This window comes from Acanthochromis polyacanthus, chromosome 16 (assembly GCF_021347895.1).
Source record: "Acanthochromis polyacanthus isolate Apoly-LR-REF ecotype Palm Island chromosome 16, KAUST_Apoly_ChrSc, whole genome shotgun sequence".
Classification (NCBI taxonomy): Eukaryota; Metazoa; Chordata; class Actinopteri; family Pomacentridae; genus Acanthochromis; species Acanthochromis polyacanthus.
In genome coordinates, this window is record NC_067128.1 from 36325558 (window position 1) to 36343832 (window position 18275).

General features: G+C 38.9%; 2 protein-coding genes across 5 annotated transcripts in view; one reads left to right on the top strand and one right to left on the bottom strand.

Annotated features, from left to right (window-relative positions):
* Positions 1–6490: 6490 nt before the first annotated feature.
* fam228a (family with sequence similarity 228 member A) lies at positions 6491–10792 on the top strand. The gene is made up of 7 exons (XM_051960576.1): positions 6491–6662; positions 7835–7916; positions 8849–8983; positions 9104–9181; positions 10105–10299; positions 10525–10592; positions 10678–10792. Exons 2-6 carry the CDS (start codon positions 7836–7838, stop codon positions 10558–10560), a joined length of 525 nt encoding a protein of 174 aa, XP_051816536.1. The 5' UTR covers positions 6491–6662; position 7835; the 3' UTR covers positions 10561–10592; positions 10678–10792.
* Positions 10793–11699: 907 nt separating this feature from the next.
* The window catches only part of itsn2a (intersectin 2a), a 45426-nt gene continuing 38850 nt past the window's right edge, over positions 11700–18275 (bottom strand). For all 4 annotated transcript variants that reach the window (XM_051960573.1, XM_051960571.1, XM_051960574.1 and 1 more), the window contains 6 exons: positions 17714–17926; positions 17346–17467; positions 15970–16052; positions 15609–15692; positions 13823–13996; positions 11700–12699 (listed from right to left, as the gene is read on the bottom strand). In XM_051960573.1, the coding sequence (XP_051816533.1) occupies positions 12548–12699; positions 13823–13996; positions 15609–15692; positions 15970–16052; positions 17346–17467; positions 17714–17926 (828 nt within the window). In that variant the 3' untranslated portion in view covers positions 11700–12547. The remainder of the gene's footprint in view (positions 12700–13822; positions 13997–15608; positions 15693–15969; positions 16053–17345; positions 17468–17713; positions 17927–18275) is intronic.

Here is an 18275-nt window from a genome sequence, read left to right on the forward strand (position 1 = left end):
ACGAAACACTGGTCCTGGAACAAAAGAAAATCTCACTAGTCAGACTCCTCATCTGAGTTGCAATTTTGGCATAGCTTATGTAGATTGAATTGCCAGGAGCACATGCATCTTATGAAATAACATGAAATAAAATGAAATATTATGAAACGTGCATGATGAAACTGTCACTTAAACTGGTCCTGGGACAAAAGAAAACCTCAAACAAAACCTGAGCTCACTAGTCAGACTCCTCATCTGAGTTGCAGTTTTGGCATATGTAGACTGAATTGCCAGAGGTGCATTCTTCATGTGCCCATCCTTTGCATATCATGCACTGCACCCATGTTTCTCCTGGGCGGCTGTTTCCAAATGGCTCTATGCAGACCAGGCACAGTGACTCATCTTCTTCCGATGAGGAGTCATCTGGAGTTTTTCTTTTTGTATGTGCCCTCTGTTTCTTCCCCGTGCTTTGCTTCTTTGGCATTTTAGATTTGGTTGCCTTGCCTTTTTTTTTTTAACAGTCTTTTCTTCCCTTGTGCCTGCCTTTCAGCTTCAAGTGCCTCCTTCACAGGTGTGTCAGTGAGAATAGAAGTTTTTCTTTTCTTTTTCTGCTGGGTAACTTTTTTTCTTGGACCAGCTTTTGGGTAAGGCCTAATATTCTCTGGAGTTAATGTGTTGGTGGAGGAGGCTAGGTTACTAGGGCCTGGAATAGCTTCTTGGTTGGTGCCGGGGCCTGGAGCAGCTGGGTCAGTGCTGGGTCCACGAAAGGCTGGGTTGGTGCTGGATGGGTCAGTGCTGGGTCCACGAAAGGCTGGGTTGGTGCTGGATGGGTCAGTGCTGGGGCCTGGAATGGTTGGGTTGGTGCCAAAAAGGTCAGTGCTGGGGCCTGGAAAAGATGGTTCAGTTTCAGAGCCTAGAATGGCTGGGTTAGTGCTTGGGCTTGGTAGAGCTGGGTCCTGGTAGGGGCGATCTGAGACGTAAGATGGCGCAAATTCTGTCTCCAAGAACACATCCCTGTTGTAAGCCTGTATCCCTGTTGCCCGAAAGCCGGCCTGAATATTAAGTGAGGTTGCAGCCAGGGGATAAGCAGTTGCTACAATCCCAGGGATGTCATAGATGCTGAGAGTTTTCCCTGGGTTGTTCCTCATCCAGGAATCAGAGACAGAGTTTACATGCTTTTTAAATGGCCCGTAAACACTTCTGTCTAAAGGCTGCAGCCTTTGTGAGCAGTGGGGTGGGAAGGACAACATGATGATGCCATTCTCTTTGGCAAAATTCAGCCCATCAATAGAGAGATGTGAGCAGTGGTTATCCAGAAGGAGTAAGCAGGGCTTCTCCTTTGAGCACTTGGCATGTTCCACAAAATGCTTGAGGAAATCAACAAAGTGTGGTTCTTTCATCCACCCTGTGGGATTTGCTCCTCCTTTGCAGCCTGGTGGCCCATTGTTGATGAAATGATCACGAAAGTGCACCCGAGGAAATATGAAATAGGGGGGGGATGCTGTTCCCTGTGGCTGAGACTGCGCAGGCAAGGGTCACCAGGGTACCCCTTTCCCCAGATGTCAGTGACCCCACCTGCTTGAAGCCACGCCTGGCTACCAAGTGGTCTGGTTTCTGTACCGTTGTCACGCCAGTTTCATCCATGTTCCAGATATCGCCTGGTCCCAGGGAATGTCTGGTTAACACTTTATCCAGATTGTCAAAAAAAGACTTCACATTCTCCTTGTTAAAGGCACTAGCTCTGGCCAGGCTCGTTGCCTCTGGTTTTCTAAGAGAAAGTGAGGGGTGCCGCTTTAGGAAGCCTGTAAACCATTCAGCGCTGGCTTTTTCTTTGTCTGACCAAGCTTGTGGAAATTTCAGGCCCTTTGCCACCGCAAATTCATATGCCAGCTTTCTCACCTCTGATGGAGACAAACCAAAATATATTTCAGAGGATCTCTTGATATAGTTCTCAAGCTGCAGTTCCATCTCTGTGCTGAAAACCTGCTGTGGTGATTTGTACCCAACCACTGTAGTTGGGATAGCTGTCTGAGCCTGAATTTCAGCTGCTGTGAATGTTTTACAGTACTGTGCCAAAGTACGGTAGTTGACATTAAAGTCCTTCGCTGTACTCCTGATGGACTTGTGACCTAGGGTCACCTGCCTGACTGCCCTTAGCATCACGTCAGGTGCTGCACTGCCATGCTCTGTTTTTCTTTTATAACTCCTGACCATCTTCTCACTTTCTTCTCTCTTTTAAACCACTCTTTTTCTGTAAAAATAAAGTAAAATTTTTTTAGGATGTGTTGATTTAAATTATTTTTGAAAGTTATTATTCTGGGGCAAGTTGTCACATGTGACAACTTACCCCCAAATGACTGTGACAAGTTGCCCCAAACGACCATGTTTGCTAATGCTAGCTCTAACTTAAAGTTCGGTTAAATCAGAACAATGACTGAGGTATGACAGGATGCCTTACTATCTACTTTAACAAGTCCACATGTATAACTGCTGGGATTTTTATCTGAATGAAACTTATGTCAAAAAATATAGAGTTAATATCTTTTACTTTGGGTAGTGGAAAATGTTTAATTGGTGCTCATCTCAACTTACAATGTGTTGTCCTCTTCTCACCCAGTCCATGAGACCTGACCATGCAAAGGAAGAAAACTCGTATTCCACTTTTTAGTTGCGCCCTCTGGTGGAGAAGATAATTGCAGTGTGACAACTTACCCGTGTGACAACAAGCCCTGGTCTCCCCTAATTGGCGTTCTATAAATAAAATTGAATTTAAATTGTATGTATCTTGTAATGTTGGAGGAATTCAGCCATATATGTTGGAAAACACATTTTCTTTGTCCATTAATCTGTTGATTGTTTTCTCCAGTAATTCATTTCTTGGTTTGGTTTATAAAATGTCAAACCCAAATATATTCAGTTTACTGTCATAAAAACCAAAAAGATTTACATTCACGATGCAGGAATCAGACAGCCCAGCTGCGCTAGACAGCCCACGGCAACGAATTTAATTCTCTGCCAGGGTGGGTCTAGTTACCCTCCATAAGGCTCGAGGTTGGATTCTCCTAAAACTGGCCGGACCAATCACCATGAAGTGTAGAGTCAGAAGGCGGGCGTAACTAAGTGACGACAGAGGCGCGACGATTCTGACAGAAACAACCGGAAACAACTAGCCTAGCCGCGCTAGACAACCCACGGCAACGAATTTAATTCTCTGCCAGGGTCGACAACAAAAACGACAACAGTCGTTGAGCTCCATTAGCACCGACTCTGAATAATCTTTCTGTTAACATGTCTGTAATATACTTGAGCTTCACCCATTGACTGTATAAATAAGGCTTCACCGAACTACCGCATCCTCTGATTTCCGGCGCTCTAGCAGCCTATTCGTTGCGCTGATTGGTTGTATACCTACCCAATTGCTGCAGAGTGATTTGATAGACAACCTTTTAGCCCGCCTCCCTCCCTGTCGAGCGTGCCTAGACCCTTGTGTCTTCAGAAACATGGGTCTAGCATGGCTAGGCTAGGAATCAGATAGTTTTTCACTTTTTATCTTAGTTTAGTCACAAAGATCGTTGATAATGTGTGAATTGTTGCAGCTTGTGAGCCGTAGAAGGTTTTAATGTTTGGGGCCGAGTCTCAGAAAACATTTAGAAACCAACATCAACAAAACACTCAAAGATTTGAACATCATTAAAGGGAAATCCAACTTTTGCATGACAATGTCTAATTAAAGGACATTTATTTCCAACATACACACGTGGACAAAATTGTTGGTACCCCTCAGTTAAAGAAGGAAAAACCCACAATTCTCACTGAAATCACTTGAAATTCACAAAAGTAACAATAAATAAAAATTTATTGAAAATTAAATAATCAAAATCAGCCATCATTTTTGAATTGTTGATTAACATAATTATTTAAAAAAACAAACTAATGAAACAGGCCTGGACAAAAATGATGGTACCTCTATAAAAGATTGAAAACTATTTGACCAGAGTGACATGATTAACTCAGGTGTGTCATTTAATTGACATCACAGGTGTTTCCAAACTCATAATCAGTCAGTCTGCCTATTTAAAGGGAGACAAGTAGTCACCCTGCTGTTTGGTGAAAAGGTGTGTACCACACTGAACATGGACAACAGAAAGCGAAGGAGAGAATTGTCCCAGGACATCCGAAAAAAAATGATAGACAAACATCTTAAAGGTAAAGGCTGTAAGACCATCTCTAAACAGCTTGAAGTTCCTGTGACAACAGTGGCTCATATTATTCAGAAGTTCAAGACCCACGGGACAGTAGCCAACCTCCCTGGACGTGGCCGCAAGAGGAAAATTGATGACAAATTGAAGAGACGGATCGTTGGAATTGTATCCAAAGAGCCCAGAGCAACCTCCAAAGAAATTAAAGGTGAACTCCAAGGCCAAGGTACATCAGTGTCAGATCGCACCATTCGTCGTTGTTTGAGCCAAAGTGGACTTCATGGGAGACGACCAAGGAGGACACCACTGCTGAAAAAAACTCATAAAAAAGCCAGACTGGAATTTGCAAAAATGCATGTTGACAAGCCACAAAGCTTCTGGGAGAATGTCCTTTGGACAGATGAGACCAAACTGGAGCTTTTTGGTAAGGCACATCAACTCTATGTTCATAGACTCAAAAACCAAGCATACGAAGAAAAGAACACTGTCCCTACGGTGAAACATGGAGGAGGCTCAGTAATGTTTTGGGGCTGCTTTGCTGCATCTGGCACAGGGTGTCTTGAAAGTGTGCAAGGTACGATGAAATCTGAAGACTATCAAGGCATTCTGGAGAGAAATGTGCTGCCTCGTGTCAGAAAGCTTGGTCTCAGTCGCAGGTCATGGGTCTTCCAACAGGACAACCATCCAAAACACACAGCCAAAAACACCCAAGAATGGCTGAGAGAAAAGCGTTGGACTATTCTAAAGTGGCCTTCTATGAGCCCAGATCTGAATCCCATTGAACATATGTGGAAGGAGCTGAAACATGCCATTTGGAGAAGACACCCATCAAACCTGAGACAACTGGAGCTGTTTGCTCATGAGGAGTGGGCCAAAATACCTGTTGACAGCTGCAGAACGCTCATTGACAAATACAGAAATCGTTTAATTGCAGTGATTGCCTCAAAAGGTTGTGCAACAAAATATTAAGTTATGGGTACCATCATTTTTGTCCAGCCCTATTTCATTAGTTTGTTTTTTTAAATAATTATGTTAATCAACAATTCAAAAGTGATGGCTGATTTTGATTATTTAATTTTCAATAAATTTTTATTTATTGTTACTTTTGTGAGTTTCAAGTGATTTCAGTGAGAATTGTGGGTTTTTCCTTCTTTAACTGAGGGGTACCAACAATTTTGTCCACGTGTGTAAATGTGTGATATTCATTGTACTGTTACACCCAGTGTGACTCCTGTCCTGTACTGGGATTCACAGCCAGATAAACTCTCCCCTGTACCTCATCCTCCAAGGATGCAGGCCAGTGTGGTAGTTGAACTGATTTTAATACAGAGAAGTCCATCCATCCATCCATCCATTCTCTATCCACTGCTTTATCCTCACTAGGGTCATGGGGGGTGCTGGAGTCTATCACAGCTGACTCGGGTGAAGGCAGGGGACACCCTGGACAGGTCACCAGTCTGTCACAGGGCTACATATACAGACACACAATCACACTCACATTCACACCTACGGACAATTTAGAATAACCAATTAACCTCAGCATGTTTTTGGACTACCTGTCCAGGGTGTCCCCTGCCTTCACCCGAGTCAGCTGGGATAGACTCCAGCACCCCCCATGACCCTAGTGAGGATAAAGAAGTGGATAGAGGATGGATGGATGGATGGATATTTTTGGACTGTGGGAGGAAGCCCACACATGCAACGAGTGATCATGAAATTACAGTTGTATCTTATTTAAATAAGCTAAAAATAATAAATATATTTTCTTAATTTTGCAATTTTTTTAAATGTTGAGTTTTCAGTCATCTTTTAACTGATTTATTTATTTATTTATTTTTGGTGTATTTTTTTCTGGCACATTCACTGCCAGAATTGTTTTTTTTTTGTTAAACATCTATTTTCATATGAATATTTTTTTTACAGTGTGTTTGACCATCCAACCAGAATCTAACTTCACAGCTTCCTGTTCCCAGTTTGGTTCTAGTCCGTTCCTGGTTTGATCCATAGATATCTATAGAAGACTTTGATATTAATCATATCTATGGTTTGATCAGCTGTGAGCTCAGTGACTCCAGATTCTGATCAATAATCAATAAACTGATTTTAATTTAAAATGTTTTTAATCATTTGGGTTAAACTCTGGAATCAAATCTTTCACTTATTTTCTGTTTAAATCCCGTATTTTTTTTTTCGTTCACGTGTCGCCTGAGTGCATGCCCGTGCTCGCTGCGCGTCCTCGTGTCGGCTGGCAGCGCGCAGGCGCCATGGAAACAGGAAGCGTCCAGACGGAAGAAGAAGAAGAAGAAGAAGAAGAAGGAGGAGGAGGAGGGGAAGGAGGAGGACGCTCCGATCTTCTTCTTCTGCAGGTGAATAAAAACTGAACCCGCTGCCGGAGAAGAAGAAGAAGAAAAAGAAGAAACTTCAAACCTAGAACTTTATTTCTTCATTTATTTCTGCGGTTTTTCTGAACGAACTTCCGCTCAGGTGAGAAACAACAGACCCGGTTGCCATGGAAACGGACCTGAACTGAACCCAAACCAGGAGAAGTTCAGGAGTTTAAAATGAAGAAAACAGGATTTTAACACGATGTTGTTAAGAGAAGATGTTTATTCTCCCGTAGATCAACCAACGGAGACAGATAAATATTAACACACAGGGGTTTGACCGTTAATTTGGACATTTTTAATTCACTCTTGTCATTTTGGATAAATTTGGAACAATTTAGAGTCATTTTGGACCATTTTCAAGTGAGTTTGGACAGTTTTGACTCATAACTGTCAGTAAATGTGAAGCATTTTAACTAATTTTAAACCATTTAGATTCATATTGGATCATTTGAAGTCACTGGGGACAGTTTTAAACTTCTATTGGACAAGTTTCAATCATTGTGGACACGTTTTGGACCACTTTAAAGGGATTTTGGACAGTTTTGAACTAACATTGAATAATTTAGAATCACATTGGATCATTTTAACTCATTTAGGTAGTTTTAAAGTCATTTATGTCCATTTTAAGTAATTTTGAACAGTGTCAAGTCATATTTTCAGTAAATTTAAGTCGTTTGAACAAGTCTGGAACAATTTAGACTCATATCGGATCATTTTAGTTTCTTATAGACGGTTTTAAAGTCATTTATGACCGTTTTGCACCATTTTAACATGATTTTGGACAGTTTGGAGGTAATTCTGACCTCCTTTAAGTCGTCATTTTGGACTTTTGACTCAGAGTTTTCAGTAAATTTGAACCGTTGTAACTAATTCTGAATATTCTTTTGGTTCAAGTCATTCAGGACCAATTTTAGGTCACTTTTAATAGTTTCCAAGTCACTTTTGGACAATTTTGAGTCCTATTGGCTAATTTAAAGCTAATTTTACAGACTATTTATTGTAGCATACATTTTAAACACATTGTGGACGTGTTTCAGCTCATGTTGGATCATTCTGATGGATCTCCTGTGTCCCATCTCAAATCTACGTCTGTGATGAAAATGATTTAACCAGCAGCACTTCATGAATCACCAGTTTCATCTATTTTTCTTTTGTTTTTCAGATACTTACCTCTAGATTAATTGGAAACCCCTCTGTATATTGATTTTAGTCTTCGTACCCTGATGTCCTCTTGTTTGCTCTAATAAAGTGATGTTTGTGTTTTTCCAGGATGATCCACATGAAGAGGAGCAGCTGCAGAGGCGTGATCATCGTCCACACGCCGTTACCCGTCAGCCTGCTGCAGCCACAGGTACAAAACACACCTGACACAGGTTCATCAGTGAAGGACAGAAGAGTTTAAAGTTTGTCCAAAGTGAGTCAGAAACTTACTTAGAATCGGGCACAGTGACTCAAAAATGGTTCAAAATGTGTTAAAATGGCCTAAAATGATTTAAAATATGCTCAAAATGACAGAGAAAGTTGTTCAGATGGTTTATAAATTGTGCAAATGAGATGAAAATGATTTAAAAACGTACAAAACTATTTAAATTACTTAAAGCCAGTCTCAAATGACTCTAAAATGGTCCAAAAATGAATAAAAACGGTCCAAAAATGAATAAAAACGGTCCAAAAATGAATAAAAACTGTCCAAAACTGCCTGAAAATCATTTTTTAAACTCATTTTAGACTATCTGAGTCATCTTGAATGAGTTTTAACTAATTTTTGATGTCTGAGTTATTCTAGGTATTTTTATTCCATTTTTATTAGTAACTAATTAACATGTTGCTGCTTTGAAAAATGTTGTTTTGAACCGTTTTTAACTCATTTCGGATCATTTTGAGTCATTTTTGATGAATTCCACTCACTTTGAGAAAGTTTGGACTATTTTTAACTCATTTTGGATCATTTTTGAGTCGTCTGAAATGATTTTTGAATTATTTTTCTATAATTCTTGAGTCATTCTGGATCACTTTTGACTCATTTTTTAACATTTTTGAGTTCTTCTAGATGAGTCTGATTGAATCGTTTTGGACATTCTGTAAATTATTGTTCTTTGTCTCCAGAATTCTCCAAAGTGAATTTTATTCCTGCAGACTTTAGATTTTGTTGAACCCACAGACGTTGTTTATTTCCAGATGAAAACAGCAGGAGGAACGGGTCCTCCTTCTGAACGATGACTTCCTGTCCTCTGAATAAACGCTCAGCGCGTTTTCTGTGAATAAAATCTGATCTGACTTCAGTTTCAGGACGTTAAAGTCTCCTCAGACTGCAGGAAGATTCTCTCTCAGACCACTTCCAGGACCAGAAGCAGCAGAAACAGATCAGCTTCATCCAGACATGAGCGGCTCTCCAGCGCCTCCCTCAGGAGGCTGCAGGTACTGCAACCAAACAACCACATTTATTAAAGTGCTGGAATGAAGCAGGAACTCGGTATCTGATGTTAAAAGAAGCATTTCTACTTTTCTGTATTAATATTTTCACTTTCTACTGTTCAGGTGAGGATTGAGGCTGAAAAGCAGCAGATGACAGAAATAATTCAGCCGTTAGTCGACACAGAAAACACTTTTATGAAGGTAAAATCCACCGTCCTGCTGCTTTTTATCCAGTCTGACTAAAGGTTTCCAGTTTTTCTGTTTCTATTCTCTGAATTGTGAATCTTCCAGAATTTCCAGTCAGATTTACCCAGATTTTATATTTTACTTTAATTCTGAGTCCTTATGAGTCACATTTACTTATTTTGGACCATTTTTTAAGTGGTCGTCATTTTGGATCATTCAAGAAAAAAATCTCATTATGGATTATTTTGGAATTTTTTTTGGACAATTGTTCAATTAGTTTAGATAATTTTTGCATAATTTTTCAAATTATTTAAGTCATTCTGGGAATTTTTTTGTTTTGAGTCACTTTGGAAATTTTTTTACCTCATTTTTGACAATTTTTTATAATCATTTTGGATCATTTTGAGTGATTTTGGACACATTTTCTATATTTTTTCATAATTTTGAATAATTTCTGACTTTTTTTATCCGTTTATATAATTGTTTAATCACATTGAACTCATTTTGGATATTTTGTTGTGTCGTTTAAATCTAGAGATTTTTCAATCATTTAAATAATTTTTGAACTATTTTGACTCATTCTGGATCATTTTGAATCATTTTATGCAAATTTCAAGTCATTTTCGACAGTTTTTTGAGTCATTTTGGATTGTTTTAAAACATTTTGGACAATTTTTAAATCATTTTGTGTCATTTGTAAGAGTAAGAAATAATCCAGCTGTTACTGAACAGATAAAACAGGTTTATGAAGGTAAAATATACAACTTTTTGTGTTGCTTTTCATGAAACCTGACAAAGCATTTGTTGCTTTTCTGCACTTGTGTTTTCAGTGTTTCCAAGGCATGTGAATTTAGAGTCACATTTCGTCATATATATATATAAATATAAATGAATGTAAAAAGCCCCTCCTGTGTTGTTTGTAACGTGTCGTCACTGAGGAGCTGCAGAGTTTTCTGGAGCTCCGGGATGAACTGGAGCTCCGGAGGAAGGAGCTGCTGCATAAGAGCTGGACGGAGCGAGTCTGGTTTCCTCTGCAGAGGAAGGTGGAGCAGCATCTGTCCAGCTGGGGACCGACGGAGGCCGAGAGGCGCCGCAGTTCATTCAGGAACTACCTGCAGCAACGCCAAGCTGAGGTACCGGTCAGGAAATCATCCTGAAGGTTAAGTTCAGTTTTATTCTAAGGTTTCTCTCTGGTTTCAGGGTTTTGTGTTTCTGGAAACCTACGATGTGAACGAGTACAGCCCATTTCCTCTCAGCACCACAAACCAAACTACTTATCAAATATATATTCTATAATAAACCGTAAACCAGTTTAGGAGACGTTAAGACGTCGGCTTCTGCTGTTATTTTCTCTGCAGCTCAGAGCAGCAGCTTTAAAGGATCCGTTTGCATGAAACTCTGCAGGAGAAAACGACGTGTGGAGCAGGTGAAGAAGAGTCCTACTGCTTATTAAACTAAATCTGATTTAAGGCGACACGCTGCAGATCTGAGCATTAGATTTTTCCTTCTAGGATGTGAGGAAAGAAGAGAACGACTCGGTGAACTCGACCAGGATTCAGGAGTTTCTCCAGACGAGGACGAAGCTGAACGAAGGGTCAGATCCAGGGAGAAAAACACAAAAAGAGGGGACTAAAGCCGAACTTTTTCACCAGATTTAAAGTTTGAAAAGCGTCTCACCAGAATGGACTCCATCCAGCTTCACAGCAGAGCAGCTCAGACATTCAGATGTTTCTGCTCCTCCAGATGTTTCTGCTGCTCCAGATGTTGCTGCTCCTCCAGATGTTTCTGCTCCTCCAGATGTTTCTGCTCCTCCAGATGTTGCTGCTCCTCCAGATGTTGCTGCTCCTCCAGATGTTTCTGCTGCTCCAGATGTTGCTGCTGCTCCAGATGTTGCTGCTGCTCCAGATGTTGCTGCTGCTCCAGATGTTGCTGCTCCTCCAGATGTTTCTGCTCCTCCAGATGTTTCTGCTGCTCCAGATGTTGCTGCTCCTCCAGATGTTTCTGCTCCTCCAGATGTTTCTGCTGCTCCAGATGTTGCTGCTCCTCCAGATGTTTCTGCTCCTCCAGATGTTTCTGCTCCTCCAGATGTTTCTGCTGCTCCAGATGTTGCTGCTCCTCCAGATGTTTCTGCTGCTCCAGATGTTGCTGCTCCTCCAGATGTTGCTGCTCCTCCAGATGTTGCTGCTCCTCCAGATGTTGCTGCTCCTCCAGATGTTGCTGCTCCTCCAGATGTTGCTGCTGTTCCTCCACGGTCTCCTTCATCTAAATAAACTCGTCTATCTTCCACCTCTCATCCTCCTCCGGTGCTTCAAATCCACAACACTTTATTTTTCTGTGATGACTTTTTATTTTCACAGATTCGGGCCACAGGAGGAACCAGTGGAGGTTTGTTTTCCAGCAGAGAGGCAGAAATGTGTTCCTGGAGGAGCTGAATGTGGATCACTGGTTCATCTGAATAATTTTTCAACTTTTTATGACTTATTTCAGTTTCTAAACCTCATTAGCTGGAATAAAAACTTTCAGAGCAACTGAAAACTGGAGCAGTTCCATTTTTTATTTTAAAAAACTCACATTAAATCATTAAAATGTAAAACTGCATTACTATAATATACAACACTGTACTTTGAATCTAGAAATCTGAATTTTCTCCACTTGAATAAAGGAAATAAAAATGTGAATATGAACAAAACTATTTAAACTTCTTAGCTTGAATAATTGTATTAAAAATGAGAATTGAATCATTTGAAGTTAAATTTCCAGAATCTAAACATTATAATTTAAATTTGACTCTCAACTTTAATAATAATAAAAATTTGCATATAAAGCTCAATTTTCTAATTGATCAATCTCAATCGTCATTGTTAATAATTGTAAGTATTTTTTTTTATTTTTAAATATTTAACAACTGTGATAAAAAATGTGTTTTTTCTGGGAATTTTTATAACTTATAATAATTTAACTTTACATTATTTCAGTTTATTGATTAATTGTAAATCAAAACTTCCAGAGTAACTGAATAAACTTTAAAATATTAAATTGTTTCCAGTTTATTGGGGTACACTTTCAGTTGAATAAACTCATTAAATCAAATTATTCAAGTTGAAGAATAAAAATCCAAACCTAAATGATTTAAATTCAGTTTCTGGCGGCTCAGGTTTCTCCTCATAGTTCAGGTTTTATTGAATATTCCATTAACAGTAAAATATATAATTTAAAATGTGACTTACTATGAATTCAGCAGATGGAACTGGCTTAAAGTCGTGATTTCAGTCAGAAAATATTGGATTATTTTCACATCAGAGCTGGTTGGAGGTCAGTCCAACATCTGGAAGGCACTTTGTTTGATTGTTCTTCATGAAATCATCGTTTGTTTTTTTCTGCTCATTTGCTCGGCTCGTAAAGCTGCAGGTCCAGTTTGACCCAGACCTCTCCGGTCGGTACTTCGTGCAGCAGCAGACGGCGGGTCGCTGCTCCTTTGCTCTCCATCTCCTTCTTGATGGTCGCCACGGGAACCTCGGTCCGACCCAGGAAGTCTGGAGGAAAACGTGCGGAGCTTTGAGCTACAGAAACACACTTCAGCACATTTTAGAGTTTCATTCACACGTCCATCTGGTCTTAATGATCTCAGTTCTGTCTTGTTATTTCAGCTCGGTTTTTAAATGTAGTTTTATCTCACTCCACTTCTGAACAAACTGGAATCATCTGTGGAGCTTTTTCAGCTGCACTGATCCTTTTTACATAAAGTTTGATTGGTTGACAGAGTTTGAATTAAAAAATAAAATAAAAACACCTTTCCTTGAACTGATGCTTTATTTTGTTACATTGGATGCTTAGAATCTTATTTATTTATTTGAATTTGTTTTATTTGTCTAATTTGACGTTTGCTTTATTGTAAAACCCTTTTTAACTGTTTTTGAAAAGTGTTCACAAATAAAGTCATTGTTATTACTAATAATATTGAAGTCAGACTTAAAACAAACTGCAGCAAATATACAACAAAAGTTAATAGATAAAAGTATACTGGTCGATGCTACTGTTTCCACTTTACCACTGATTTATTGTATTTGTGATATGACTTTATTTGTTTAATTTGACATTTATCTCACAAAAAGTCCCTTCAGATTCTTTTTTTAGCTTTCAAGAGACCTGGGCAGACTGGTATTAACTCACCTCATAAAAACTCACCTCTGGAAGATCACTCTTAACTGTTTTATGCTTTTAAACCTGCTCTTTAATCTATTTGTCGTTTTTTAATTGTTTGCACTTTACCTGGAAAGTGTCTTTGAGTTCCCAGAAAAGTGTCTAGAAATAAAATGTACTTTTATTACTATTATTAATAATATCATGAAGTTAGAAAAATCCAACAAAAAAGAAGGATATTAAAAGAACCGAACAATTAAAAATACAGTACACAACATAAAATCCATTTAGTGTAGATCTGAGAGCAAACTCTGGAAAAGATCATAAAATAGGTTCCAACTTTAGATAATTCTGTTAAGCCTTGGGATAAATACTGTATGTGATGAGCTAATGCTGCAAGCTAACAGCTAATGCAGCTACGAATTTTGCCTTCTGTGGAATGAAGAATGTCAGTTTCTGCGTGTTAACAAAGATAAATGTAACTAGAACCAGGTGTTGTGTGTTTTATATACTGACCATCAGGTGAGAACTGGTCCTTCTCGAACACGGTGATGCACAGAACGTCCTGGTACAGATCTTTGATGAAGAACTGACAGTTGAAGTTCCACTTTGGGCTCAGAGTGTCGCTGACGGGTCTGGAAGTATAGCACTGAGCGCCCATTGTCAGCTCGCAGTACGGGTTACTCTTACCTGGAGGTCAACAGAAACTGGTTAGAAAATGTTAACAAACTATACCAACTGTTAGCTATGCTGTTAGCTAACAATTCCAAATGTCTGCTACACTGTTAACTACGAATTTAAGCTGTTAGCCACACTGTTGGCTAACAATTACAAATGTTAGCCATGCTGTTAGCTAACAATTTCAACTGTAAGCCATAGTTGTAGCTTGCAAAATATATTGCTAAGACTATGGCAAATTATAGCTATTTGCTACACTGTTGGCTCACAATTTGAACTCATAGACACACCGTTAACTATTTCAATGACTAATCATACTGTTGGCTAACAGTTTCAATGGCTAGCCATAATCTGAGCAAGCAATTTCCAATTTGTAGACAAAATGTTAGTAAACAATTTCAAATGTTAGCCATGATGTTGACAAACAAATTCAACTGCTAGCCATAGTTTTTAGCTAACTTTTTCCAACTGTTAGTCATAATGTTAGTACACAACTTGAAATATTAGGCATGCTGTTAGCTAACAATTTAAGCCATACTTGTAGCTACTAATTTGCACTATTAGCTATACTGTTAGGTAACAATTTGAACAAGTAGAAAAATTATTGACTAATAATTTCAACCATTAGCCATACTTTTTGCTAACAATTTCAATGGCTAGCTATAGTTTTAGCTAGCAGTTTCCAACTGTTAGTCAAAATGTTAGTAAACAATTTCAAATGTTAGCCATGCTGTTTAGCTAACAATTTCAGCCATAATCCAAACTTCTAGTTAGCAATTCCTGCTGTTTGCTATATTGTTAGCTAACAGTTTGAACAAGTAAGAAAACTGGTGGCTAACAATTTCAACCATTAGCCATACTCTTAGCTAACAATTTCAATGACTAGCCATAGTTTTAGCCACCTTTTTCAACAACTGCTAGTCAAAATGTTTGCAAACTATTTCAACTGTTAGCCATACGGTTAGCTAACAATTTTAACTGTAAGCCACACTTTTAGCTAATAAGTGGAACTAGTAGACAAAGTGTTAGCTAATGACCTCCACTGTAAGTTGTGCTCTCAGCTAAATAATTCCAACCGTTAGTCACAGAATTAGCTAATAATTTTCAATTGTTTATCCAAACTTTTAGCAAATAATGTGAACTGTTTGCCACACTATTAGCTCACCGTTTCCAACTGTTAGCCACATGTTTAGCTCACAATTTTCAACTGTCGGCCATACTTGTACCTAACATCTTCTATCCATATTTTCAGGCAGCTATTTTCATCATTTATTCACTCATTACATCATCTGGAAGTCAGCAACAACAGGTTATAATGTAATTCCAGAGATTTAATTACAGAGAACAGATGGGGGCGGAATGGCTCAGTGGATAGAGTGGCCGTCTTGTAACTGGAAGGTTGCCGGTTCGATCCTCGGCCCGTCGAGCTCATGTCGAGGTGTCCCTGAGCAAGACACCGAACCCCTAATTGCTCCTGATGGGTCGTGGTTAGCGCCTTGCATGGCAGCTTCCGCCATCAGTGTGTGAATGTGAGGTATCATGTAGAGCGCTTTGGATAAAAGCGCTATATAAATACAACCATTTACCATTTAGATCAGTCTCCTAAAAAAACAGAGGGATTCACCGTTGGGTTTACAGGCCTTCAGCTCCTGAGCTTCAGTTACAGTCACCAAGAGTCGACCGATTCCACTGGTCTTCAAAGAACGGGCTGAAATATACAAAAAAGCATTAAAGTGTCGTCTAAAAACAAGGCTTAAATGCTGTTTGGTGAATAAAACGTAGACAAATATCTTTTCTTATGCCACTGTATGATAATAATAATATAATAATAATATGATAATAATAAGGGATGCTATGTATTTGAATTGCTGATAAGATGCCACACAATCATTAATATGTTGTGAATACAGTTGTAAAATTATTCAGACTAATATAAACTTTTCATACGCCCACAGTAAATGTCCTGTATGCGTCACTGAATTCACCTTGATAAGCCTTTTCTCTCTTCTTCTTCTCCGTCTCGATGAAATGTTCAGATGCTGCTTTGATTTTCTGGACCCACGCTGTCCTACAAAACAGAACAAACATGTCAGCGATAAACACAGTATCATTAGGTCGTACTTACATAAGTAAATAAAAGGTTAAAAACTTTTTAATCTGGTGTAAACCAGCTAATATGAACTCAAAACCCTCCATCAGCACCACCTGTCATGTTCAAATGTGTTCATTTAAATTCATTCTGTGTAAGATCTTATTTAACATTTGATTATATAAACTTGGGTGTAATAAAAATGGTTTTCTGTGCTCATCCATAGCTTTAGATAACTATTTTAGCTGTTGAGCCACTTTTACCTTTTAGTTACAGCTAATAATCACATGTGCTTATAATCTATATTGTTGCTAACAATTTTAAATGCTAGCCTTAATGTTAGCTAACAATTTTATCTGTTATCCATTATGTTGGTTAACAATTTCACTGGCAAGCCATACTTTTAGTTACCAATTTCCAACTGTTTGTCAAAAAGTTTGGAAATAATTTCAAATTTTAGCCATTCTGATAGCTAACAATTTCAACTGCCAGCCATACTGTTGGCTAACAATTCCACTGGCAATTTCACTTAGCTAGCAAGTTTCAACTTTTAGCTAAAATGTTAGTTAACAATTTCAATTATTAGCCATGCTGTTAGCTAAAACTGTAAGCTAATACTGATAGCTAGCAATTTTAGCTATTTGCCATATTGTTAGTTAACGATCTGAACTAATAGGCAAACTGTTGGCTAACATTTCAACTGTTAGCTAAAATGTTAGTAAACAACTTCAAATGTTAGCCATACTGTCAGCTAACAATTTCAGCTATAAGCTAGCAAGTTGAGCTATTAGCCATAGAGCTATTAGGTATCAATTTCAAATTTAAGACACACTTTTAGCTAATAATTTGAACTCGTAGCCACACAGTTAGCTAATAATTTTCAATTGTTTATCCATACTTTTAGCTAATAATTTTAAGTGTCTGCCACACTATTAGCTTACCATTTCCAACTGTTAGCCTCATGTTTAGCTAACAATTTTCAACTGTCAGCCATACTAGCGGCTAACATCTTCTATCCATATTTAAGGCAGCTATTTCAATCATTTATTCACTCTTCTAATTAATTTATGCATTGCTTTTGGCTGCAGCCGCTACTTTTAGTTATCTGCTATCTTTTCTCCTCAAACATGTTCAGGTCCACTGAATTCTTTCATGTAATTATAATTTCCGTGTTTCCCGGATGTCTGAGCTGATCTTTCCATGTTTCCCTGTCCTACTGCAGAAGTACTTCTTGTGAGACATCCCTGGTTCTCGGTGTCTCTGCTTGCTTACCTCTCATTTAAAGTCTCATTTTTGAGAGTGTAGACTCGATCGATGTGTGAAACGTGGAAGATCGGCTCGTCGCTGGACGGATCCGGTGGCATTTTCACCAAAACCTCATTCAGAAACAGCGGCTGGAGCAGAAAATAGAGTAATGGAATACTTTCAGACAAACGAAAACAATAAGAGCTGCAGTGCAAAGAGTGATTAAGGACATGACAGAGGAGGCACTTCTGAAACTTTTTGTTTTGCTCTCAGAAAACTCAAAGCCCCAGAGCTTCCCTGTGCATTGTTTATTGAAGAAAGTTATTCATATTTTAACTCTGTGAAGCTATTTATATTCTTTGCTGCAGGAGAAGCGCCTCCAGGCTGCTCCTCACCGTTTTGTACATCTTGAGCTGGATGCTGGTTTTGGGGCTGAACAACTTGTCGGATCCAGAGGAGGAGAAGGGTTTGGCGCTGTGGGTGAGCAGGAGGAAGTCATTGAAGAGGAAAGCCCACAGCTCTCTGCTGCTCTTGGTTTTGTACAGTCGACCGCTATGCAGCAGCTTGCGAGGCCCGAGGCAGTTCGTCAGAGAGTTGAACACTAAGTGCTGCCAGACAGACGGAGGAAGGAAGCAAAATGTCAAGTACAGTGAGAAATGCTCCGTTTGTTTTGGTGAGAGAAAACATAAAGTCTGATCTGGAACAGAAGTGCGACTGCAAAAAACCCGCAACTGTTTGAAAGAATTTAACACATCGGCAGCCAACAAGAAATGCTTTGTGGAGGCGGCTAGCAGTAAAAACATAACTGTAAGAAACCACACAGACCAGGATTAAAGATTCTTGAACCAGGAAGTCTACAAATGCAGGATTTTTGCTGCATAAAGCAATTTCTAGTGAGCCTAAAGCCAGTACTAAATGATAAGAATATATATTTTTAACAATTTTTGGTAATTGGGC